At 36.2% G+C, this 21,113-nt stretch overlaps 1 protein-coding gene across 1 annotated transcript in view; it reads right to left on the bottom strand.

The window, feature by feature from the left end:
• LOC113520482 (protein SCAI) overlaps positions 1-21,113 on the bottom strand; it is a 76,841-nt gene that overhangs the window by 6,935 nt on the left and 48,793 nt on the right. The window contains exons 3-7 of the mRNA XM_026905816.3: positions 20,883-21,065; positions 18,358-18,711; positions 17,763-17,998; positions 15,706-15,891; positions 7,673-7,936 (exon numbers count right to left, since the gene is read on the bottom strand). Of these exons, the coding sequence (XP_026761617.1) occupies positions 7,673-7,936; positions 15,706-15,891; positions 17,763-17,998; positions 18,358-18,711; positions 20,883-21,065 (1,223 nt within the window). The remainder of the gene's footprint in view (positions 1-7,672; positions 7,937-15,705; positions 15,892-17,762; positions 17,999-18,357; positions 18,712-20,882; positions 21,066-21,113) is intronic.

The raw sequence follows: 21,113 nt of genomic DNA, 5'->3' as shown, positions 1-21,113 counted from the left end.
TGGACGTATGTTGACCAAATAGACGACGTGCTGAAGAAGGGCCAAATTAAAAGTACCCGTAACCGGCGTGCGTGTATGAAAAGATTGATAAATGTGGAAGAAGCGAAAGAGGTTTGTTTGAATCGAAGCATTTGGCGTTCCATTGTTTCTGCCTACCCTAATGGGAGACAGGCGTGACAGATATGTATGTATGTATGGATTTTTTTTTTACTGTCTTTAAAATTAAACTAATCTTTTATTGCTGTTTGGTCCCAGTATAGACGGGCTAGCCCTCGTTTCCCGTGGGTGTCGTAAGAGGCAACTAAAGGAATTTATTGTATTGTATTGTAAAATCTTTATTATACAGAATTTATATGGAATACATCAAAAGATTAAAACATACAATGGCGGACTTATCCCATAAAGGGATCTCTTACAGTCAACCTTTTAAGAAGCTGAAAGAAAACTGTAAAGTGTACAAGAGTAATAACCGTACAACTATTTTTTAATTTAATGTTCGAGAGATGAGTAGCAGTGCCCCTCTTAAAACGTCACCAAAGATTTATTGTAATTGCCAACCGTCTGCCAAGTGTGGCAACTACTGGCAAACCCTCGCTTATGGAGGAGACCTGTGTTCAGCAATATACAGTTAATGGTTTTTTTTTGATGGGTGAAAATGGTATGGTAGCCCCGCCTGCGCTAACGGTATACGCTGGCAGAGCACCAGTGAAGGGTGATAGATGAGAATGAAAACAGGCCAGTTAGCCCATCATGATGAATTCATCAGGAATTAACTATGATAGTTTCCAGGGAGAACCGCGTTGTGGTCGACCTGGTTGGGTATATTGCTAGCAATGGGATTCTCAGTCTCCATTACTAACAATCCCTTTCCCCCTACAGTTAATAGTTGGTATGACCATGAAGATGATTATTTCAGTGTTGTCTGGTCATAAAATGGACCGCCCTTTTTTTCTCATACCCAGCAACTAAGGGAATTTATTTGTCGAGGGATAAGCAGAAATACCCCTGTTAAAATATCACCAAAGCCTAAGCACGGTTGCCAACTTGCCTGCCAAGCGTGGCAACTACTGGCAAGACCCCTTTATGGGGGAAGCCTATGTTCAGCAGTGGATGACAGACAGACAGTTAATGACTGATGTGACAATGATGTAATTATCGCCGTGTAGTCTTGGCATAGAATGGACGGGCCCCTTTCATTCCTGTGGGTGTCGTAAGAGTCTTAAAGGAAGGCGAGGGATGGGCAGCAGCGTCCCTCTTAAAACATCTCTAAAGCCTAACTGCGGTTGTACACCCACCTGCAAAACGTGGCAACTACTAGCAAAACCGCCTAAGGGGAAGGCTTATGTTCAGCAGTGGACAGTTAAAGGCTGAGATGATGATGAAGATCTATCTATCTATGTTTAATCATCATAAGCTATCCAGAAGTATTGTATCGAAATCCTGTTGTCCTGTGCGAAAGCTTGCCTGCAAATTCCTTTTTAAAAAGAAAAGAGCATATTCCTTTTTTAAAAGGCCAGCAGTACACCTGTAATGCCGTTGGTGTGAGGGGAAAAGGATTGTTAGCAATGGAGTTTGACAGTCCCATTGCTAGCAATATCAGGTCGACCTCCAAGTGGTTCCCCTTGGAAACGATCGTGAACAATTCTTGTTGAATTCGTCACGATGGGCTAACTGACCTGCTTCACCTTCATCTATCATCCTTCACTGGTGCCTCGCCGGTGTATATCAATAGCGCGGGTGGGGTTACTATTTCCTTTATCACCATTATGGTGATCATGGGCGGCGGTAGTCACTTACCATCAGGTGAGACGCATGCTCGTTTGCCCCCTATGTTGTAAAAAAAATATTGGCCGTAACAAGAGGTCTGTTGAATGTGTGTAACTTGTAATATCGCTACAATCCGAGAAGCAGTCACCTGTCTACGTCGTAGACGTACATAAAGTAACTAAATATAAACAATTTTCCACAGCTTTGAATTCGAATTCAAGTAAGCCTATTGCCGGTATGGCGGCCGTCTCGACCGTACTATTTCAGTTCTTTTAATTTTTATTTCGTTACCTGTTAAGAAAAAAGTTGGTCAAGTGCGAGTCGGACTCGCGCAGCGATGGTTTCGTACATTTCCAAAGAACGAAAAAACGGAGCCCTTATAGGATCACTTCGTTGTCCGTTCGTCTGTCAAGACCCTATTTCTTAGGAACGCGTGAAGGTATCAGAATCAGGTAGTTGAAATTTATATCATATACTCAGGTTCGCAATCTCTTAAAACAGTGAAAAAATCAAGCTTCTAAATCGACACATTCAAAAGATACGGCACTTTTTGTTCCATTTATATAGCATATTTTGATATTCGCAAAGGGAATTAAAACCTATAGGGTACTTTCCGTTGATCTAGGATCAGGAAATTTGCAAGAAGCAATGTCATGTAGCACAAGTAAAGGGAAAAATCCGAAAACCGTAAATTCGTAGTTGTCACAAAAAAAGTATAAACTTGATTATTTTGCACGGAACCCTCTTTGTGCGAGTCCGACTCGACCGGATTTTTTTAAATGTTATTATTTAATTACATGCAGTCTAAGTGTTGTGGATAATTGGAATAAATTTTTATTCATTCATTCACTCATATCATCAGTGAGTCCATGAGATGGAACAAGAAATCAGACATCGCTATCTCATTCTATCACATGGATGTCCTAGCGATAACGAGTCTATCGCTAAATTCGTTTGCCATCCGTCTAGAGGGCTTCCGCAGGCGAGACACATTTCGTCCACCCCCCCCCCCGTGTTCCGTTGTGCTTACAACTTGAGTCCAACGTGAGATAATCCCTCATGAAAATTGTAATCCGGTCGTAGAAAACAAACCGCCAAAACTGCATGCAATAATGCACACGTGTTGCATTTACAGTACACGACTTAAATGGAGGGAAACTTCGGCGAACAGTTACGTCCAACTACAGATTATTGTTTGTGTTGGCACTTCTTAATGGAACATTAAATTACATTAATATTAAACACAATAATAGACATATATAAATGTCATTTATATTTTTACATAATTAATATTGAAGTATTTTAACAGAAGGAGACTTTGTACAAAAGTCGTTTGTTTGGAAATCTCTGTCCCATTCGTGTTTCTACCGTGAAGCAATTGTGTTTCGCTTTGAAGGGTGAGATATGGCAGTTAAATTTACAAGGTACAGAGGAATAACACGTGAGTCCTCAGGAATGGCAACGCATGGGGTATCATAGCTGAAACAATATACTCTGTTATGTCCATAGTACTGCTCATGTCTACAGGCGACGGTTACCACTTTCCATCAGGTGGGCCGTCAGCTTGTTTGCTGTTCTAAGTTGCATAAAAAAAAGAAATAAAACTATTATTTCCTGCTTTATATTTTATAATTTTGTATTGTAACAAAGGTAATGTTGTTTTTTCATTAACTTGTGATGGTTTTGTTTAATATGTGACTCTGTGCATTTATGGTTTATAGAAGTAAATAAATGTTTTTTTTTTTTTATGGAGGATTTAAAGGATGGTATACACTGGCGGGGCACCAGTGAGGGATAATAGATGAGGATGAAGCAGGTCAGTTAGCCCATCATGACAAGTTCACTAATGAATCAATCACGATGGTTTCCAGGGGAAACCGCGTGGAGGTCGACCTGATCAATGTAGGGTACATTGCTAGTAATAGGATTGCTAATCCCCATTACCAACAATCCCTTTTCCCCAGTAACTAAATGTTGTGTGCATGCGCATGTGCATACGTAATAAAAACGTCATAGTAAAGACACGGGAACAAAGTATAAATTCATTGTTTGTGCAGGGGTAAATGCACTTACTAAACTTAGACTATATAGATAGACTGTTTCCATACAATTACTTCCTTAAATACAGTTCAACTTTTTATTCCTGTTGCGTGTATAATGACTATAAGCATTATCATGTCAGCCTTTAACTGTCCACTGCTGAACCTACGCCTCCACCTCAGGAGGTTTTGCCAGTAGCTGCCACGCTTGCCAGGCGAATTGGCAACCGCAATTAGGCTTTAGAGATGTTTTAAGAGGGACGCTGCTGCCCATTCTTCGTCTTCTCTTAATCGGCTTTTACGACACCCCTAGGAAAGGAAGGAAGCACGGGGAAGGAAATGCTACCATAATGCACATTTACTACACAGTATATGGGCGAAATTATATTGTAAGGTTAAATAAAAAAAAAAAACAAATTTCGTAGAATACGGCCATCGTTTAAATTAATGGATGTATATTAATTTCCAACCAATACTAAGACGTGTATTTATATAAAAACAGAAGAAATAGTTACCAATTCAAACAAAGAAAAAACTTGGTCTGGGACATTTTTATTCTAATTACTTGCAACACCGAAAAAATGGCACGATTTGTTTTGATTAAAAAAAATAATGTCAAACCGAGTCAGCTAAATGTCAATTAAGTTGACACGTTTTTGACACTCGATGTTCTGTGTGAAAAGGAATGTTGCGTTGGTTTGGCCATTTGGAGAGGATGGATGAAAGAAGAATTACGAATGAGATTTATCGAGCAAGACTGAATGGAGATGTTGGTAGGGGCTGCCCTAGATGGACGTATGTCGACCAAATAGGCGACGTGCTGAAGAAGGGCCAAATTTAAAGTACCCGTAACCGGCGAGCGTGTATGAAAAGATTGATGAATGTGGAAGAAGCGAAAGAGGTTTGTTTCAATCGAAGCATTTGGCGTTCCATTGTTTCTGCCTATCCTAATGGGAGACAGACCTGACCGATATGTATGCATGTTCTGTGTTACCTAAGGTACTACATATGTGGTAAACAAGTGTATTATCCACCAGTCAATAACGCAATGCAAAGACGACTCCTGTGATGAATAGCTATACTCATATATGAACGACGCCCACTAACTGACGAGTTCAAGTGATGACGCAAACGAATATGTAAATACGAATCTAAATAACACTAATCGTTTTCCAACTAGGCCACTCACTTCACTAACTCACACTACACTTATCTTATGTAAATACGGAAATAGGGCAAGTATTCCCAGCAGAATATATATCGTCATATACACTGTAATTTCTAAATAATTCTGTTGTCCTAGTAGCCCTTCGTCGGGGGAAAGGGATTGTTAGTAATGGGGAGATTAGATCCCATTGCTGTCAATATACCCTATCAGGTCATCCTCCACACAGTTACCAGAGGGAGACTTTGTACAAAAGTCGATTGCTTGGGTACCTCTGTCCCATTCGTGTTTCAACCGTGAAGCAGTTGTGTTTGCATGGCTGTGTTTCGGTTTGAAGGGTGGGATATGGCGTGAATTTACTGGGTACAGAGGAATAACACCTGAGTCCTCAGGAATGGCAACGCATGGGGGTATCATGGGCGAAACAGTATACTCTGTTATGTCCATGGTACTGCTCATGTCTATAGGCGACGGTTACCACTTTCCATCAGGTGGGCCGTCAGCTTGTTTGCCATTCTAAGTTCTATAAAAAAAAAAAAAAAAAAAAAAAAAAAAAAAAAGTTTCCCTTGGAAACCATCGTGATTAATTTATTGTTGAATTCGTCACGATGGGCTAACTGACTTACTTTTTTATCTGCTGTGTTTCAGTTTGAAGGGTGCGATATGGCGTGAATTTACAGGGTACAGAGGACTAACACCTAAGTCCCCAGGAAAGGCAACACATGGGGGGTATCATGGGAGAAACAAACTCTGTTATGCTCATGGTACTGCTCATGTCTATAGATGACGGTTACCACTTCCCATCAGGTGGGCCGTCAGCTTGTTTGCCATTCTAAGTTGTATAAAAAAAAATCCTCACCTATCATCCCTCACTGGTGCCCCGTCAGTGTATACCGATAGCGTAGGCGGGGTTATCATTCCATTATCATTCATTAAAAAAAGTAGCCCTTCGTCACGCCCTCAGTGTTGCCAGATCGAATATTTTGTTCATAAAAATTTGTGTATAGTAGAATTTTCAACAGACTTCAAAACGTAGGAATTCTAAATTCGATTGTATTTTTTTGTGTTTACCTCATGACTACGTCCGTTATGAGCAGATTTGGAAACCCTTTTTCTTTATCTAAAACGATATTAGTCCCATAAACATTTTGTCAAAATTAAATAAGTAGTTTTGTTATTAAATTAAAATAACTGGTTTTACTAGAATTGAAGTCGATTTTTAATGAAACACAAACTTAAATTATATTGAATTATAATATAGTTTTAGTGGAGAATTAAAAAAATATATTGGCAACACTATTGGTATCAAAAAGCGGGGAGGGGACACCGAGTCACATCAGCGTATTAAACTCCAAAAAGAGAACACTCAGTCGTGAAATGTAGTTTATAATTTATAATTGTTTATGAAGATATCCGACGTTAATTAAACTTGACTGCCTTGGAAGGTGGGCAATATCCCTGCGGTATCGAGAGTCAATCCTTGAGTTCTCGTGTTAGCGACTTCAGGGTCCACAATTTTATTGCAAATGTGAAAACTATAGAAATATTTGTATTATATTATAAAGGATCCGAAATTGGGTGACGAAATTTCAGATTGAGGAGAAATAAATAAATAATATAAATAAATAAATTCTCTGTACAGAGCTCATGATGCGCAAATCAGGCTTGCCCTTAACGATTTACCAGAAGATCGTTATGTAGTTACGATCGAGCGAGGAAATAAAAAAAAATCCCAAGGGCGAGTAGTTAGAAGGGAATGGACGGCAAGGGACAATATTTTAAACAATAATACTATCACTTATTTAGTTGTAATCGATATATTGCCAGATATAATGATTGATTTTAATATTTGCAAGATTTTTGCCCTTCAAAGAATATAGTCGTGAATATATTTATTATGTACTGCGCGGAGCAAAACCATGCTTTTTTACAACCATGTTTTTTTGTGATATCCACACGTAAACATATTATTCTGCATTCTAAATATCAATATAATATGTCTTTGATATAGTGTAACATAATATATGTATAATTATTATATATATTAGAAATATATATAATTTCTTCATGTAGGTACATATGACCGACATAACACCTGAAGGCGTTTCAACCATGGGGCAAACAGAGATGGTTGGTGGCGGCACTTTCAAATTAAAGGTATTCTATATAAAACGTAAGAACTAATATAAAATGTATTTAACTAATTTATTAATATTTATAAATTAATAAATACAGATAAATTGATATAATTAGAAATAACTTTACATGAATATGTACAGCATTGTTTTTATACTTAAATACATAAAGTAGATGATGAAGAAGTTGTCAATAGTACAAGCAGTAGAAGAAAGAAGAGTACTAATGGAGAATAAGTAGAGAATTAGATTCAGCAAGAGTTGAGATAAAGGGTACGTAGGTTTTGTTATAAAGCTAATTTATTTGTGACAGTTTTAATATCATTGGGCAGAGCATATCTATCTATTGTGCATGGATAGATCGAGCCTCAGGCTCAGTTGTAAAGTCACTAAGTCACTTGAGGGTTAGGTAGAGAGAAGACACCAAAATCGAATGTCCTTACATACATATCTAGCTTCATCCATTTTAATAATCAGTCTTATAAACTCCAGTTCCAAAAATCTTGGACTCTTTCCTTACATACTAAGACGAATATTTCTTTAAAAAAATTACCAAAAGAACTTACCATGGAAGGGTGACGGCAACTCCAATGGAGACATCAGAATGACGAGGGGCTGCCCAAAATGCCTCGGGATGTGTTGGAAGACGTAAGAGTTGTCAGAATCGATGATGATGAAAAGCGGTCTCCTGGTGAAGGGGTACAGATCGCCTGGGTGGAGGCATTGAAGCTCCTTGTACTTCGACGACGGTGGGGTCTTCGAATCTTTGTTGCATTCTCTGTAGATGTCGTGTTTGGATGTGGTGATCAAACCACCAATATCGTAGCCGACTGTGGAATATAAATTATTGTTAAAATGCATCCTTTTTAACTTAACATATGAGGGTACAAATACCTGTAGATACAAGATTAAGTGTACAATCCTTGAACAAGATCAACCCATATTCTCTTCATCAACATTTCAGCCATTATCTGTCCACTGCCAGACATAGGACTCCCCCATAGACTGCCATAAGGAATGGTCTTGAGCCACCTGCATCCACCAACTCCCTGCAATGCATTTGAGGTCGTCACTCTATCTAGTGGGGGATCGTTCTACAATGCTCGTATGAGTTCGTCACTCAAGAACCTTTCTTCCCCATCGGTTGTTGGTTCTTCGAATTATGCGACCATAGCCACTTCATCTTGCTTATCCTTATATAAACCATATTATAGATAAAGCTAATTCATCGCTTGACCTCGGCTATCCCTTTAGCGTCTCTTATGAAGATTGCAAAATTTTAGTTTGGAGTAAAGTTATAGATTCTTTCATATTTCAATAATACGACATAAGTTAGGAGAGAAAGAGATTGTTAGTAATGGAGACTGAGAATTTCATTGCTAGCAATATACCCAACCAGGTCAACCTCCTCGCGGTTCCCCCTGGAAACTATCATGGTTAATTCCTGATGAATTCATCATGATGGACTAACTGGCCTCTTTTCATTCTCATCTGTCATCCTTCACTGGTGCTCCGCCAGCGTATCCTGTTAGTGCAGGCGGGGTTACCATACCATTTTCACCCATCAAAAAAAAAATACGGCATAAGTAGGAGTTGCTGTACTTACGTATGTAGTTAAATATCATCTTTTTTTATGCAATTTAGAATTTGAGCCTTCGCCTATAGACATGAACAGTACCATAGGCATAACAGAGTATACTGTGTCGTCCATGATGCGTTGCCATTACTGTAAATTAAAGTGTTATGCCTCTGTACCCGATAATTCACGTCATATCCCTTCAAACCGAAACACAGGCATGCAAACACAACTGCTTCACGGTAGAAACACGAATAGGACAGAGGTGGCCAAGCAAACGACTTTTGTACAGTCTCGTTCTGGTCTTAATATATCTATTTAAGTCGACCTCCTACAAATACATTCGAATGCAATGTATAAATTTATATTACATAAAATAATTGAGGACACAAAAAAAAACCGACTTCAAAATCAATTATTTTGATTTAAAAACTAAACCAATGAACCGACTTTGACAAAATTTTTACTGGACCAAACTGTAAGTATATCCTTTCAAATGATTTCAACTAATTTTTAGAAGAAACTGAAAATCGACAGAGTTATGTGATAACAAACATAAAAAAAAATAAAAAAGAAATAATACACTCCTCGCAAAAATTAAGGGAACATAAAAATTTTTGAAATTTTTGGGTGATTTTCAACAGGCTGTATTTCAGTGAAAAATAATCGTACAGGAAATTTAAAAAAAAGGGTTTTGAAGCTTGAAAACTCTAGTTTTCAGATTTTTTGGTGAAAAAATTTTTTGAGCTCCGGTTTCCATGCAATTCTTAAACAAAGCTGAAAATATTTTTTTTCAAAATTTTCTAGGTTTCGTTTTTCACTCTATGGGCATGGAAAAATTTTTTCGAGCTACTCCATTATATAGGTCTCTTAGCGTGTTTATTCAGCTTCAAAAATCGCTTTGGATGGCTCAATTACGACCATTTGTCTCCGAGATATCGAACTTTGAATGCAAAAGCATCCTTTTCCATTCAACTGCTAATATCTCTGGAACTACTGGTCGCACAGCAAGCGGGCGCCGAGTTTCTTTATCTGCATAAAATTTCCAATTAAGCACAGTCAAGAGTTAGTGAAGAAAAAATTTTTTTCCACCTCTAACATTGAATTGAAAAAAGTGGAAAAAAGTGGCTTTTCTCCTTTTTTGGTTACTTGGCTGTATCTTCGCTAATATGGGCGGGAAAGCTAAGGTTTGAGGAAAATTTTACAGTCTATTGTTCCTTAAAGAACCCCCTAAATCCCTGGAGCGATCGGTTCAACGGTTTTTCCCGGACCAATTGATTGAAATTTTGGAAAAAATAAGGGAACAAGGTTTTTGTCCCTTAAACTCACCCTAATCCATTAAAAAATCAATAATTTCATTTGTTTTTCACTTTTTACTCATTTTTTTGTTTTTTAAAAATTCATTATCAAAAAAAAATCGAAAAAAATCAAGAAAATTTTTAAGAAAAATTTTTTTTTGAAAAGTCGAAAAAAGTTTACAAAAAAATTTTTTTTTTCGTTTTTAAGAAAATCAATGTTTTTGACAAAAACTTTGATTGATGATCGATTTACCGCCGGCATTAGCGTTACCCAAAGCATACCACGTGGAGAAACACACACACACACACACTTTAGAAAATGAGTTTGGAGTCATTAAATACTGCGGAGCTGACGAACCACGGGGTCTCATTTCTTCTAAAAATTACTTACACAACACTAACACACACACTCTTCAGAAAATGAGTTTGGAGTCACGAAATACTGCGGAGCTGACGAACCACAGGGTCTCATTTTTTCTGAAGAATCCCATATCATAAACACGTGCGTAAGCACAAAAGAAGCGTAAATCCGACCGTGCAACCTCCACGTGGTATGCTTTGGGTAACGCTAATGCCGGCGGTAAATCGATCATCAATCAAAGTTTTTGTCAAAAACTTTGATTTCCTTAAAAACGAAAAAAAAATTTTTTGTAAACTTTTTTCGACTTTTGAAAAAAAAAATTTTCTTAAAAATTTTCTTGATTTTTTTCGATTTTTTTTTTGATAATGAATTTTTAAAAAACAAAAAATTGAGTAAAAAGTGAAAAACAAATGAAATTATTTATTTTTGAATGGATTAGGTTGAGTTTAAGGGACAAAAACCTTGTTCCCTTATTTTTTCCAAAATTTCAATCAATTGGTCCGGGAAAAACCGTTGAACCAATCGCTCCAGGGATTTAGGGGGTTCTTTAAGGAACAATAGACTGTAAAATTCTCCTCAAACCTTAGCTTTCCCGCCCATATTAGCGAAGATACAGCCAAGTAACCAAAAAAGGAGAAAAAGTCACTTTTTTCCACTTTTTTCAATTCAATGTTAGAGGTGGAAAAAAATTTTTTCTTCACTAACTCTTGACTGTGCTTAATTGGAAATTTTATGCAGATAAAGAAACTCGGCGCCCGCTTGCTGTGCGACCAGTAGTTCCAGAGATATTAGCAGTTGAATGGAAAAGGATGCTTTTGCATTCAAAGTTCGATATCTCGGAGACAAATGGTCGTAATTGAGCCATCCAAAGCGATTTTTGAAGCTGAATAAACACGCTAAGAGACCTATACAATGGAGTAGCTCGAAAAAATTTTTCCATGCCCATAGAGTGAAAAACGAAACCTAGAAAATTTAGAAAAAAATTATTTTCAGCTTTGTTTAAGAATTGCATGGAAACCGGAGCTCAAAAAATTTTTTCACCAAAAAATCTGAAAACTAGAGTTTTCAAGCTTCAAAACTCTTTTTTTAAATTTCCTGTACGATCATTTTTCACTGAAATGCAGCCTGTTGAAAATCACCCAAAAATTTCAAAAATTTTTATGTTCCCTTAATTTTTGCGAGGAGTGTAGAATGGAGAATCTGTTCCTTTTTGAAATCGGTTAAAATACATCGAATTTACAAATTTTTTAGTTGAAATATTAGCAATATTGAAAAATGGTCGTGTGCTCCTAGCACAGAGTAGGCCAGCCCTTCCTTTTCCGTGGATGTCGTAAGAGGTGACTAAGGAAAGGTGGGAGACGGGTAGCAGCGTCCCTCTTAAAACATCTCTAAAGCCTATCTGCGGCTGCCAATCCGCTTGCTAAGCGTGGCAACTACTGGCAAAATCACCCAAAGGAGAGGCTCATGTTTGACAGTGGACAGTTAAGGGTTGATATTTAAATGATTAATTTATATAATAATAAATTTATGTCTTGAGATACGAGTATGTAATGTAATATAATTCTCTAACATAGATATTACTATGTTATTTTTTTATTACTAATCTATATATTTATAATCTATGGTAAGTAATGTTGCCCTTTAGACTGTTACGTTGTATGCAGTATTCAAAATGTAATACAAAATACGTGACAAAATGTAAGCAAGTCGACGTATCACATAAACCAAGTACTTACAGCTGCGAGCTTCTTAGGTACATTTTTATGTTTTATATAGATTCTCAGATGCTTAAGTAATATTAGTTTTTAGTAGAGAGATAGCTAATAGATAGTATCTCTTCTCAAGCAATATCCATAATTACAAATTCAGTTTTATTTAAATAGGTTTATACAAAAGTTGTTTAAACTTTTTTGTATATTTGTATTATTTCTTGTGTCTATTACGTGATACCCTCACTAATTATTAATTAGTTTTTATGTTTTTTTTTATCGTTTTTATTTATAGGCTTTTATCCTAAAATATGGCAACGCCATCATAACCTAACTTTAATTAGTAATTAGTAATACTAGAGGGACGCATCGATACAAAAATACAGCAATTAAAGATTCAGCGAGTATATTTAAAAAATTTTTTTATATAAATTCTGTATAAATACTCCTTTTACATATATCTCTTATATCATACTCTTTTATGTGTAATGAAGAATTTATTAGTTTTTTTTTATAACAAAAATCACATCTCTTTTCTTTAGGAGCGGAGACGGCAAACCTCTGTCAGGAGCTTAGTCGGTCGGGGTTTACAGTCCGAGGAAATAACTGGCGTATTATACAGGCAGTATCCGAAAGTGTCGTTTCCTGCATCTTTCCTGGGAGTGAACAACCTTGGAATCTCAATGGCCTGTTGTTCCAGTGGCAATGAGGTATTGTTCCAGTCTGGTTGAGATAACACCATTCACTGACAAAACGGTTGAGATTACTTCGGTTGATGTAACCCCTCACATTTCAGTCACGTCGATCGAGATATTTACTCTTCTTCTCGGATTCTGCTTTCACAAGGACATCTCCATATTCCATTAACCCAACACTACGATATCAGGTTTGTCCGCAGGAACTGTCCTGTGCGTGATGATAGATCGATCTCAGTAGAGCTTGACGCTGTCACTTTCGAGGATTGGTTGTGGCTCGTACTTATAGTACAGCAACCTCTCATTCACGACCTCCACGTGATTCCCCCTGGAAACTATCGTGGCCAATTCTAGTTGGATTCGTCAGGATGGGCTAACTGACCTGCTTTCATCCTCATTAGTCATCTATGACTGGTGCCCCGCCAGTGTATACCGATAGCGCAGACTATACTATTATAGTCATTGTATTTGGTGTCTTAATAGTTGTTCGTTTGATAGTTTTTGCACTTCAGCTGCCCGCTAATAACATGCTTTCCAATTGTATTGGGTTGACTGGAAGAGATCTTTGTCAGATATAAGTCCATCCTTACTCAAAATATTTATAAATGTATTAACAACTTAAATATATATATTGGAGTGATACTGATGTTACGCGTACTAAGTACGAGATTGTTCTTCTGTCGTCATGTAATCATCACCGACCGCGTCTAATACTTACCTAATATGATCTAACATTATCTAATATAATATAGGTACATGCTTGACATTGCACTCGAAGGATCCTTGACGATATAACTGTTAATTCAGCATCTCCGTTTATTTAATACTCGATTTACATCAAGCGGAACGAGTGGCAGCAAATCCGTGTATACCGAAGTGAATTTTACAGTGCAGTAAAGAAAATATATTGGCTGTGTGCTCCCAGTATTGAATAGGCCACCCGTTCCTTTCCAGGAGGTGTGGTAAGAGGCGAACAAGGGAGAGCTAGAAATGGGCAGCAGCGTCTCTCTTAAAAGATCTCTAAACTCCAACTGCGGTTGCCAATCCGCCTGCCAAACGTGGCAACTACTGGCAAAACCCCCTAAAGGGATATGTTCAGCAGTGAATAGTTAAATGCTGGTATGATGATGATGATGATGAAAGAATATAGCACACACTGCATTTTAAAGATCATAATTTAAAAATTAGTATTCTTACTCCTGTCGCCAAATGAATAAATTTGGAAAAATGAATATTGCAACACAAAATTATAAAATTTTAAAAATAAAAGTTCGTTTCAAAACTATATTTTGGGTATTTCATGTTAGTCGTAAACTTCGAAATTATAAAAACTTATTTCTGTATGTATGTATAAATTGGGCTCGGCGAAAATTCAGGTGTTTTGCCAAAAACAATGTGCCAAAAGATATATCTTAAAGTAAATGCAGAATATGTAAAAATATAAGATTGTAAATAATCATAAGTGTCGAGTCATTTCTGATTCATTTGTAACATTTTATTATCTGTATGGTTATTATATTAAATAACAAAGCCTAACTGCGGTTGCCAACGTGCCTGCCAAGCGTGGCAACTACTGGCTGTTCTTTTGAGGGCAAAGCAATAAACTGAATTGTGACTATTTTATGTTACTATGGTCCACGTATGAAAGGAAAAATTGTTCGCTCTTCTATATAATAATATACTTTATTACTCAGACTACAATTTGGTCCATTTTGTTGGTAACAATTTTCTTACAAACTATATTAGTAAAAAAGAAAAGCAAATTAATTAAAGCAGTTCACTCAGATGTGACCCAGCCGACTAGATCAGCATCTGAATGAAATGCCCAATTATAGGCGAGTTATATTTATCGCCTATTACTTTTAGAATGCTGTTGGTGCTTGTCCTAACCCTGTGTAGCAATGATGCAGTCCTCTTTCTCCTTATAGCGTAGTAGTCATCTACGCGAGATTGAGCAAACATGCTGGAGGCGCTACAAAAGCGAGGTAGCCCCAACAGCACTCTAAAACTATTATTGTACTGGATTCGTAGGGCACTGAGTGAGGCCTGTGTGCAGTTGACCTACAGGCTGCTCGTGTAGGATGTTCTATGCATTTTGTTTTTTTTTTTGTATACGTATTCTTTTATTTCTTTTTATTGTGCATGTCTATGTGACTGTTGTTATTTGTGTACTGTAAGTGATGCAAATAAATTATCTATCTATTTATTGTACTTGTCAAAAAAAGATACAGCAATTAGTTTAACAAATTGTTAACAAGGATGGGCTTATCTTTCAAAGACATCGCTTCCAGCCAACTCAATGCAGTAGAAATAAAATTATTAATTGAGTATGAAAAGCTAGTTATATAATTTAATATTTATATTATTAGAGGTATCACATCTCCATATTTAAAACTAACAGAATTTTTTATCGTGCCTCACACCAATTTGTTTATAATTACTCCTCTCCATCCAAAGGTTGCCTGGAAGAGATCACTTTTAGCGATATTGTTTTCTCATTGTGATTATTTCTTGTAATTGTTTATATTTATAATAAGTTTACTATTGTAATCTTTTGGAGAGAACAATAAAGAGTATCTATCTATCTATCTAGTTACATTTTGTACATACGCAGGAGTCTTCAACAGTTTCTTATAAACAGCGTTCTTAATAATCTTAACACTAGATCAAATACAAACTTGCTGTTCCGAAGTACCGTTTAGAAAATGTTAATAAGTCTTTTATGGGAATGTACATTAAATGACATAGTAAGATACCAAAGGATGTTTCGGATGTACCTTTTAATGAGTTTAAAACTGTTATTAAAAACACTTATTGAACAAATCCCATTACAAACAAAAAGATTACTAAATAAATAAATAAATAACTGTTGTACGGGATTTAGAATTTTTTTTTATTCAATGTAGTTGAATTCAGAATTGAATTCATTCAATTAGTTATTCAATATTGAATTAACTTACCGTCCTCAGGATGTTTCGACGGCTGCACAATCTGGCCATCGGCCGAGATGTAGAGTAGCAGAGCACCGTTGGGTGGCAGGTCGTTGCATCCGCTCGCCAGGTACACAAGCACTTGGCTGGGAGATGGTTTGAACAGAAGGTACTTATGTGGGTTGTCACGCCTGGGCCCATTTTCTATGTTATATCCTATAACAACGATACAATTTTCAAATAGTAATTTATTTGAATCATGGAAGGAAGGATTATTGCTATTAAGAGAGCTTTTATACTGTAAAAGTAGGAACGAAATCGCTTCAGTTGGCTTATGGTGATTAAGCATTGTGATTTTCAATAGGGTGGGGGGTGGAGGTGGGGGGTAAAGGGCCTTATTAGAAACATTTAAAACCCGCTAGTTTGCTCTGAAAATCCCTAAGGAACGATAATGTTATGCTGACCCGGAGGTATAACACAGAAATGCAACGCTTGAGGGATATCATGGGAATTATAGAGTATTCTATAAAAGTTCATGATGCTGTTCATGTTTATAGGCTGTTATCACTTTCCACCAGGTGGGTTGTTGGCTTATTTACTATCAGCCGTCCTACGGGGGTTTGTCCACATGATTCAATGTATGAAGTATCCTGTTTGCTAAGTTGGGATATAACCTATAAACATACAAACATATAAATATCTAAACATCCAAACACCTTTATTAGCAGGATTATAAGTTTTATAAAAATATGGCATTAAAAGCACCCACTGGCAAAAAGCAGGTCAATTTGTAATTACTTGATCAACACGTGGTGAATTTAAAGATGTTTGTTTTAAGATCCATCAAACAATAAATTGGTATTGTACCGATCCTAGTAATGAGGTTACCAACAATCTCTCTCTCTCTCTTAATTTCATAAGAGTTCTGGTAATATTTATTTCGGCGAAAATTTATATCTTTCCACTTGCACCACTGCTGGGCATGGTCTCTACAAGAGGTTGATATTAACTTACAATAACCACATTGGCCAGGTCCTGGTACACGGTTTCGTTTACAGTTTTCCTTTTCTTACGTTTTGTACTATCGTGTTATCGTTTCTTGTAATTTCCAGTAATTGTTTTACTACACGCTGGAAGCTTTACCACATCAATATGTATATAATGTACTTTATTTATTTATAAAGTTCTAAAGGTACACAATACACGTAACTTTGTATTATGTTTCTTACAAAATATTATGTTAGAAAATATAAACTTTATTTAATAATAGATACGTTAAAAATTGCTTCTAGGACCAACAGCACTGTTACTAAGTTTACATATATTGAACAAAATGTGATTGGTCTCTTTTCATCAGACAAGCTTAATAATGATTGAAACAGTTGCAATATGTCTAGCTTTATTAAACAATTGAAATTTGCTTTAATTTAGACTATGTAATAGATAGTTTATATTGTTAACTAGCAATATCCCGCAGCTTCACCCGTGGCCATATCGTGATGTTGAATAGCCTATGAACCTTTCTCAAGAAGTGATCTTTCAAAAAAAGGATTTTTCAAATCCGTTCCAGAGACAAACCGACGAACAAACAGATTTTTCCAATATTATTATTAAGGATTATTTTTTCACAAAAATAAATACTGGATAAATCAATTCTCATACCATGTTACTATTCAATAATATAACTGTGATCACCACTTCATCAGTAACTTGCATTTATAAACTCATTATCGAAAAGTGCAGAAACATAAAATAACAAACTTTGTACAATTTGCATAGATGTTGCATATTCCATTCGACGTGAGAGTAACATTGAAATAAAAATCATACACTTTGCACACTATAATTTACTTTAATAAACTATATATTCGCTTTAGCTTATAATTTGTCGCAGTGCCAAATCAAATCGCTTTGCTCCAGTCACTGGAATACTGAGAAGCATTTCAAGTATTAATATTACAATGAGGAATTCAAGGGCACTATTTTATACATTATATACTCGAAGAACTCTTAAGATTTGCATTTGTGTAAAATCAACAAATTTTTTTTGGCAAGTTTTTCTTGGCAAGGGTGAATAAAATCTTTACCTTTACTGGTGGGTGCGCTAGGAGTTGATATAAACCTCTGACGGGGTGAATCGTCGTACATGTGCTGTATCTCGCCAGAAGGCTCCCTCTCCAGTGTTTGCAGCATCCGGAACATGTCCATTGTCAGTTCAGAGAATTTGACCTGCTGTGAGCTGCTTCCAATGATTAGTACCTCTTGAAGAGACAATGTCATTTGCGGTGATCGTTCCACAGGCGGTGTTGTTATTGAGCTAAGTCTGTAAAAAAAATAATAAAGAGTTGTTGCTATTAGTATGGGTCTCTCATTTTGTGTCATTGTAAGTGCTAACTTATAGTATATGAGAGATGAAGGGACAAGCAAGTTTGTTTGCGTAAACAAACTTTATAAACAACAAGGTGGTAGACACAATAACTGGATTATTTCAAGGTTTTGTAATAAATGAAAAGGGAATTACTAATAGTTGAAGTGATAAACTTGAGTATTAGGGTAAGATTTCTAATAATGATGAAACATCCATGTGAGGGCGAAACTGAACAAAATTTCATATAGGAACAAAAAGTTAGTGTGTACCTATAATAAAAGAATGTGTAATGAATAATTGCTATAGAAAAATACCTGTGCGATAGAATAACGGGATAATTATCAGGATGGATGACAGTAACGACAGGCTCCGCATGTATGAAAGCTTTAACCTCATCCACCACAACGGTCCATTCAATTTGATCATCCGGATCGTACGTATTCCCATACTCGATTATTTGTCTATCTAGCTCCTTGATCAATTCTCGCACTAGCTTAATCTTTTTCAGAAGCAGGCACACTACAATGAACCTGGCGTAATATCTTAGTTTCTTCACCATCAATTCACATTTGTCTTCCTTACAGGCCTTCGTGTAGTAGCACCTCCCTCTAATAGCGTAGTAAAACGAGAAAGCCTCATTGAGGTAAGCCGTTTCACTTGTTCTGAGACTGTAAAAAGAGAACTGTGATAATATCTGTTTTGGAAAAAAAATATTACCAGAGGGAGACTTTGTTCCAGTCTGCATTCCCACTTCTGTCATGACTGTGCTTGCTCAGGTGTTGAAGAGTGGAATATAACAGTACAATTTTAAAGTACGGAACATGCATTGTTACCGAAAGCATGTTTACCATTGTAAGTAATAAAAAAAATATTCAAATTATAATAATGCTTTATAATGGAGGAGAGCAAGCAAGTTGATAACCCATTTCTAGGCATCGTGAATATTATATTGTATATATTTTTTTATACTACTGAGGAGGCAAACAAGTATATGTCCCAACTATATAGTCCCTATGGTGGTAGAGGGTTACCATAACCTACGAACTTCTGCAATACCAGAAACATTAAGCGCGCATAGCCGACCCAAAGGAAACAATCGCTGGATTGGCTATAATACCGACCATATCTCGATCGGATCAAAGGCTTTCAGTCCACAAACGCTAGATATAAAGGTAGATTGTACTTTTTGGTCTTCTGTATAAAGTGCTGTTGGGTATGTATGCGGTCTATAATACTGAAGCCCTTTCGGAAATTAGCTTGTACAAGCAGCTTGAAGTCTGGAAGGCAGTTTAGAAGAAATATCGGTCTATAGTTCTTCAATAGAATTCTTGAAAAATAAGACTATTGCACTTCTGCTCCAAACTTCAGGCATAATACTATTATACATGACCAAATTAAATAGCATCTGAAAGACTACAACTATTAGATTTTCACCCGCTTTCAGAAGCTTTACTGTAATTTGCTATTCCCTTGATGTCTTGCCGTTTTTAAGCTGTTTAAGAGCCATTTTAATCTCGTGCAATCTGACGTCCGGGACATCATCTGCACAGTGTCAGGTGATTTTAGCTCTTTGGTCGTTAATCGTCTTGGTATGCGGTGTTAACGACGATGTTTACAGTTGACCATAGAATTTCTCAATCTCACTCAAAATCTCAGATGTGGCAGAAATTATTCGTATATCACGAGTGTTGGTAAAATCTAATTTTTTTATTACATTATTCTTACAATATCTGTTTACAACTGACTTCAAAAAGAAAGAGGCTTTTAATGCGGTTGTATTTTTTCATAACTTTGTCATTTATAAAACGATTTAGAAAATTCTCTAAATATTTTTTTGTCTACAACTTTAGGATTGGTTCCATAGAAATTTCATCAAAATCGGTTTAGTAGTTTGGTTTTCTAAATCTAAAATAATTTAATAAAGGTTTTGGCACGACTGCAATTGGTGTTTTATTTTTTGTAGGAAAAATTTACTTAGCATTTTAAAAGTCTTCACTTATTTTCTGAGCAAAGTAGCTACTCGACTTCGGATTGCTAGTCACTTCTATGAGGAGTAAAGTGATGTTTTTAAGAAATATTTAGTACTAACGTCAGCTAAAAACATCGATCTAAATAGTCTTAACACTAGATACAAATTAAAATTTGCTGTTCTGGAGTATCATTTAGAAAAAATTAATAGATCTTTAATGGATCTAATGGATATTTTGGATCTATCTTTTAATGAGTTTAAAATTGTTATTTAGACACCAATAAGAGGTTAAACTAGAGGGTTTTTTTTTAATTTACTGCTGTTAGTTCGATAATAGCCCAAATAAATAATTTTGTGATGCCAAATCTTATAAGATTATACTAAATCTTAAAGGTTTCATATGTATATAGTTTCCTTTTTAAAAGTAGTTCACAAAAGAGCTCGTAAATCTCAAGTTCAAGTTGTTATTCTAAAAGTTTGTTCGGGTTAATATAGAAAACATAATTATCTTGTAAATTAGTATCTCCGGAGGGAGACTTTGTAAAAAAGTTGCCTGCTCGAGTATCTTTGCCTCATTCGTGTTTTAGCCGGGAAATAGTTGTATTTGCATGGCTGTGTTTCGGTGGAATATGGCAATAAAATTACAGGGTATACAAGCATGACACCTTTGTCCTCAGGAATAGGATAATACATGAAATGGTATCATGGGCGATACAATATACTCTGTTATGTCCATAGTAGTGTTCACGTCTATTGACGACTTTCTATCAGGTGCAGCGTCAGCTAGTTTGTCATTCTAATATGCATAAAATAGTGTATTTATTTTAGGTATATTATGTACGTAAAACTTATTTAAAAAGAAATACTTACTAGAAATGATAATACAGTTGACCAATTTTAGATGCAATCTCGCCAATCTGCCATCTCTTTAGACCGTATTTGCTGTCAAGTATAGCTCGATGTTGCTGTTGGAATTTCCACAATTTTGTGTACACATCGAACGTCCGACCGAAGTATGAATGCCATTGCTTATGACCGTACTGCGGCAGCTCCCTACGAATTAAGAATTCTATCGAAATAAAATAATAGCATGTTTCAAGC

This window comes from Galleria mellonella, unplaced genomic scaffold (genome assembly GCF_026898425.1).
Source record: "Galleria mellonella isolate WM207_F2 unplaced genomic scaffold, CSIRO_AGI_GalMel_v1 utg33, whole genome shotgun sequence".
Classification (NCBI taxonomy): domain Eukaryota; kingdom Metazoa; phylum Arthropoda; class Insecta; order Lepidoptera; family Pyralidae; genus Galleria; species Galleria mellonella.
The sequence above is the reverse complement of the archived record's forward strand: the minus strand, read 5'-3'. Positions and strand labels throughout refer to the sequence as shown.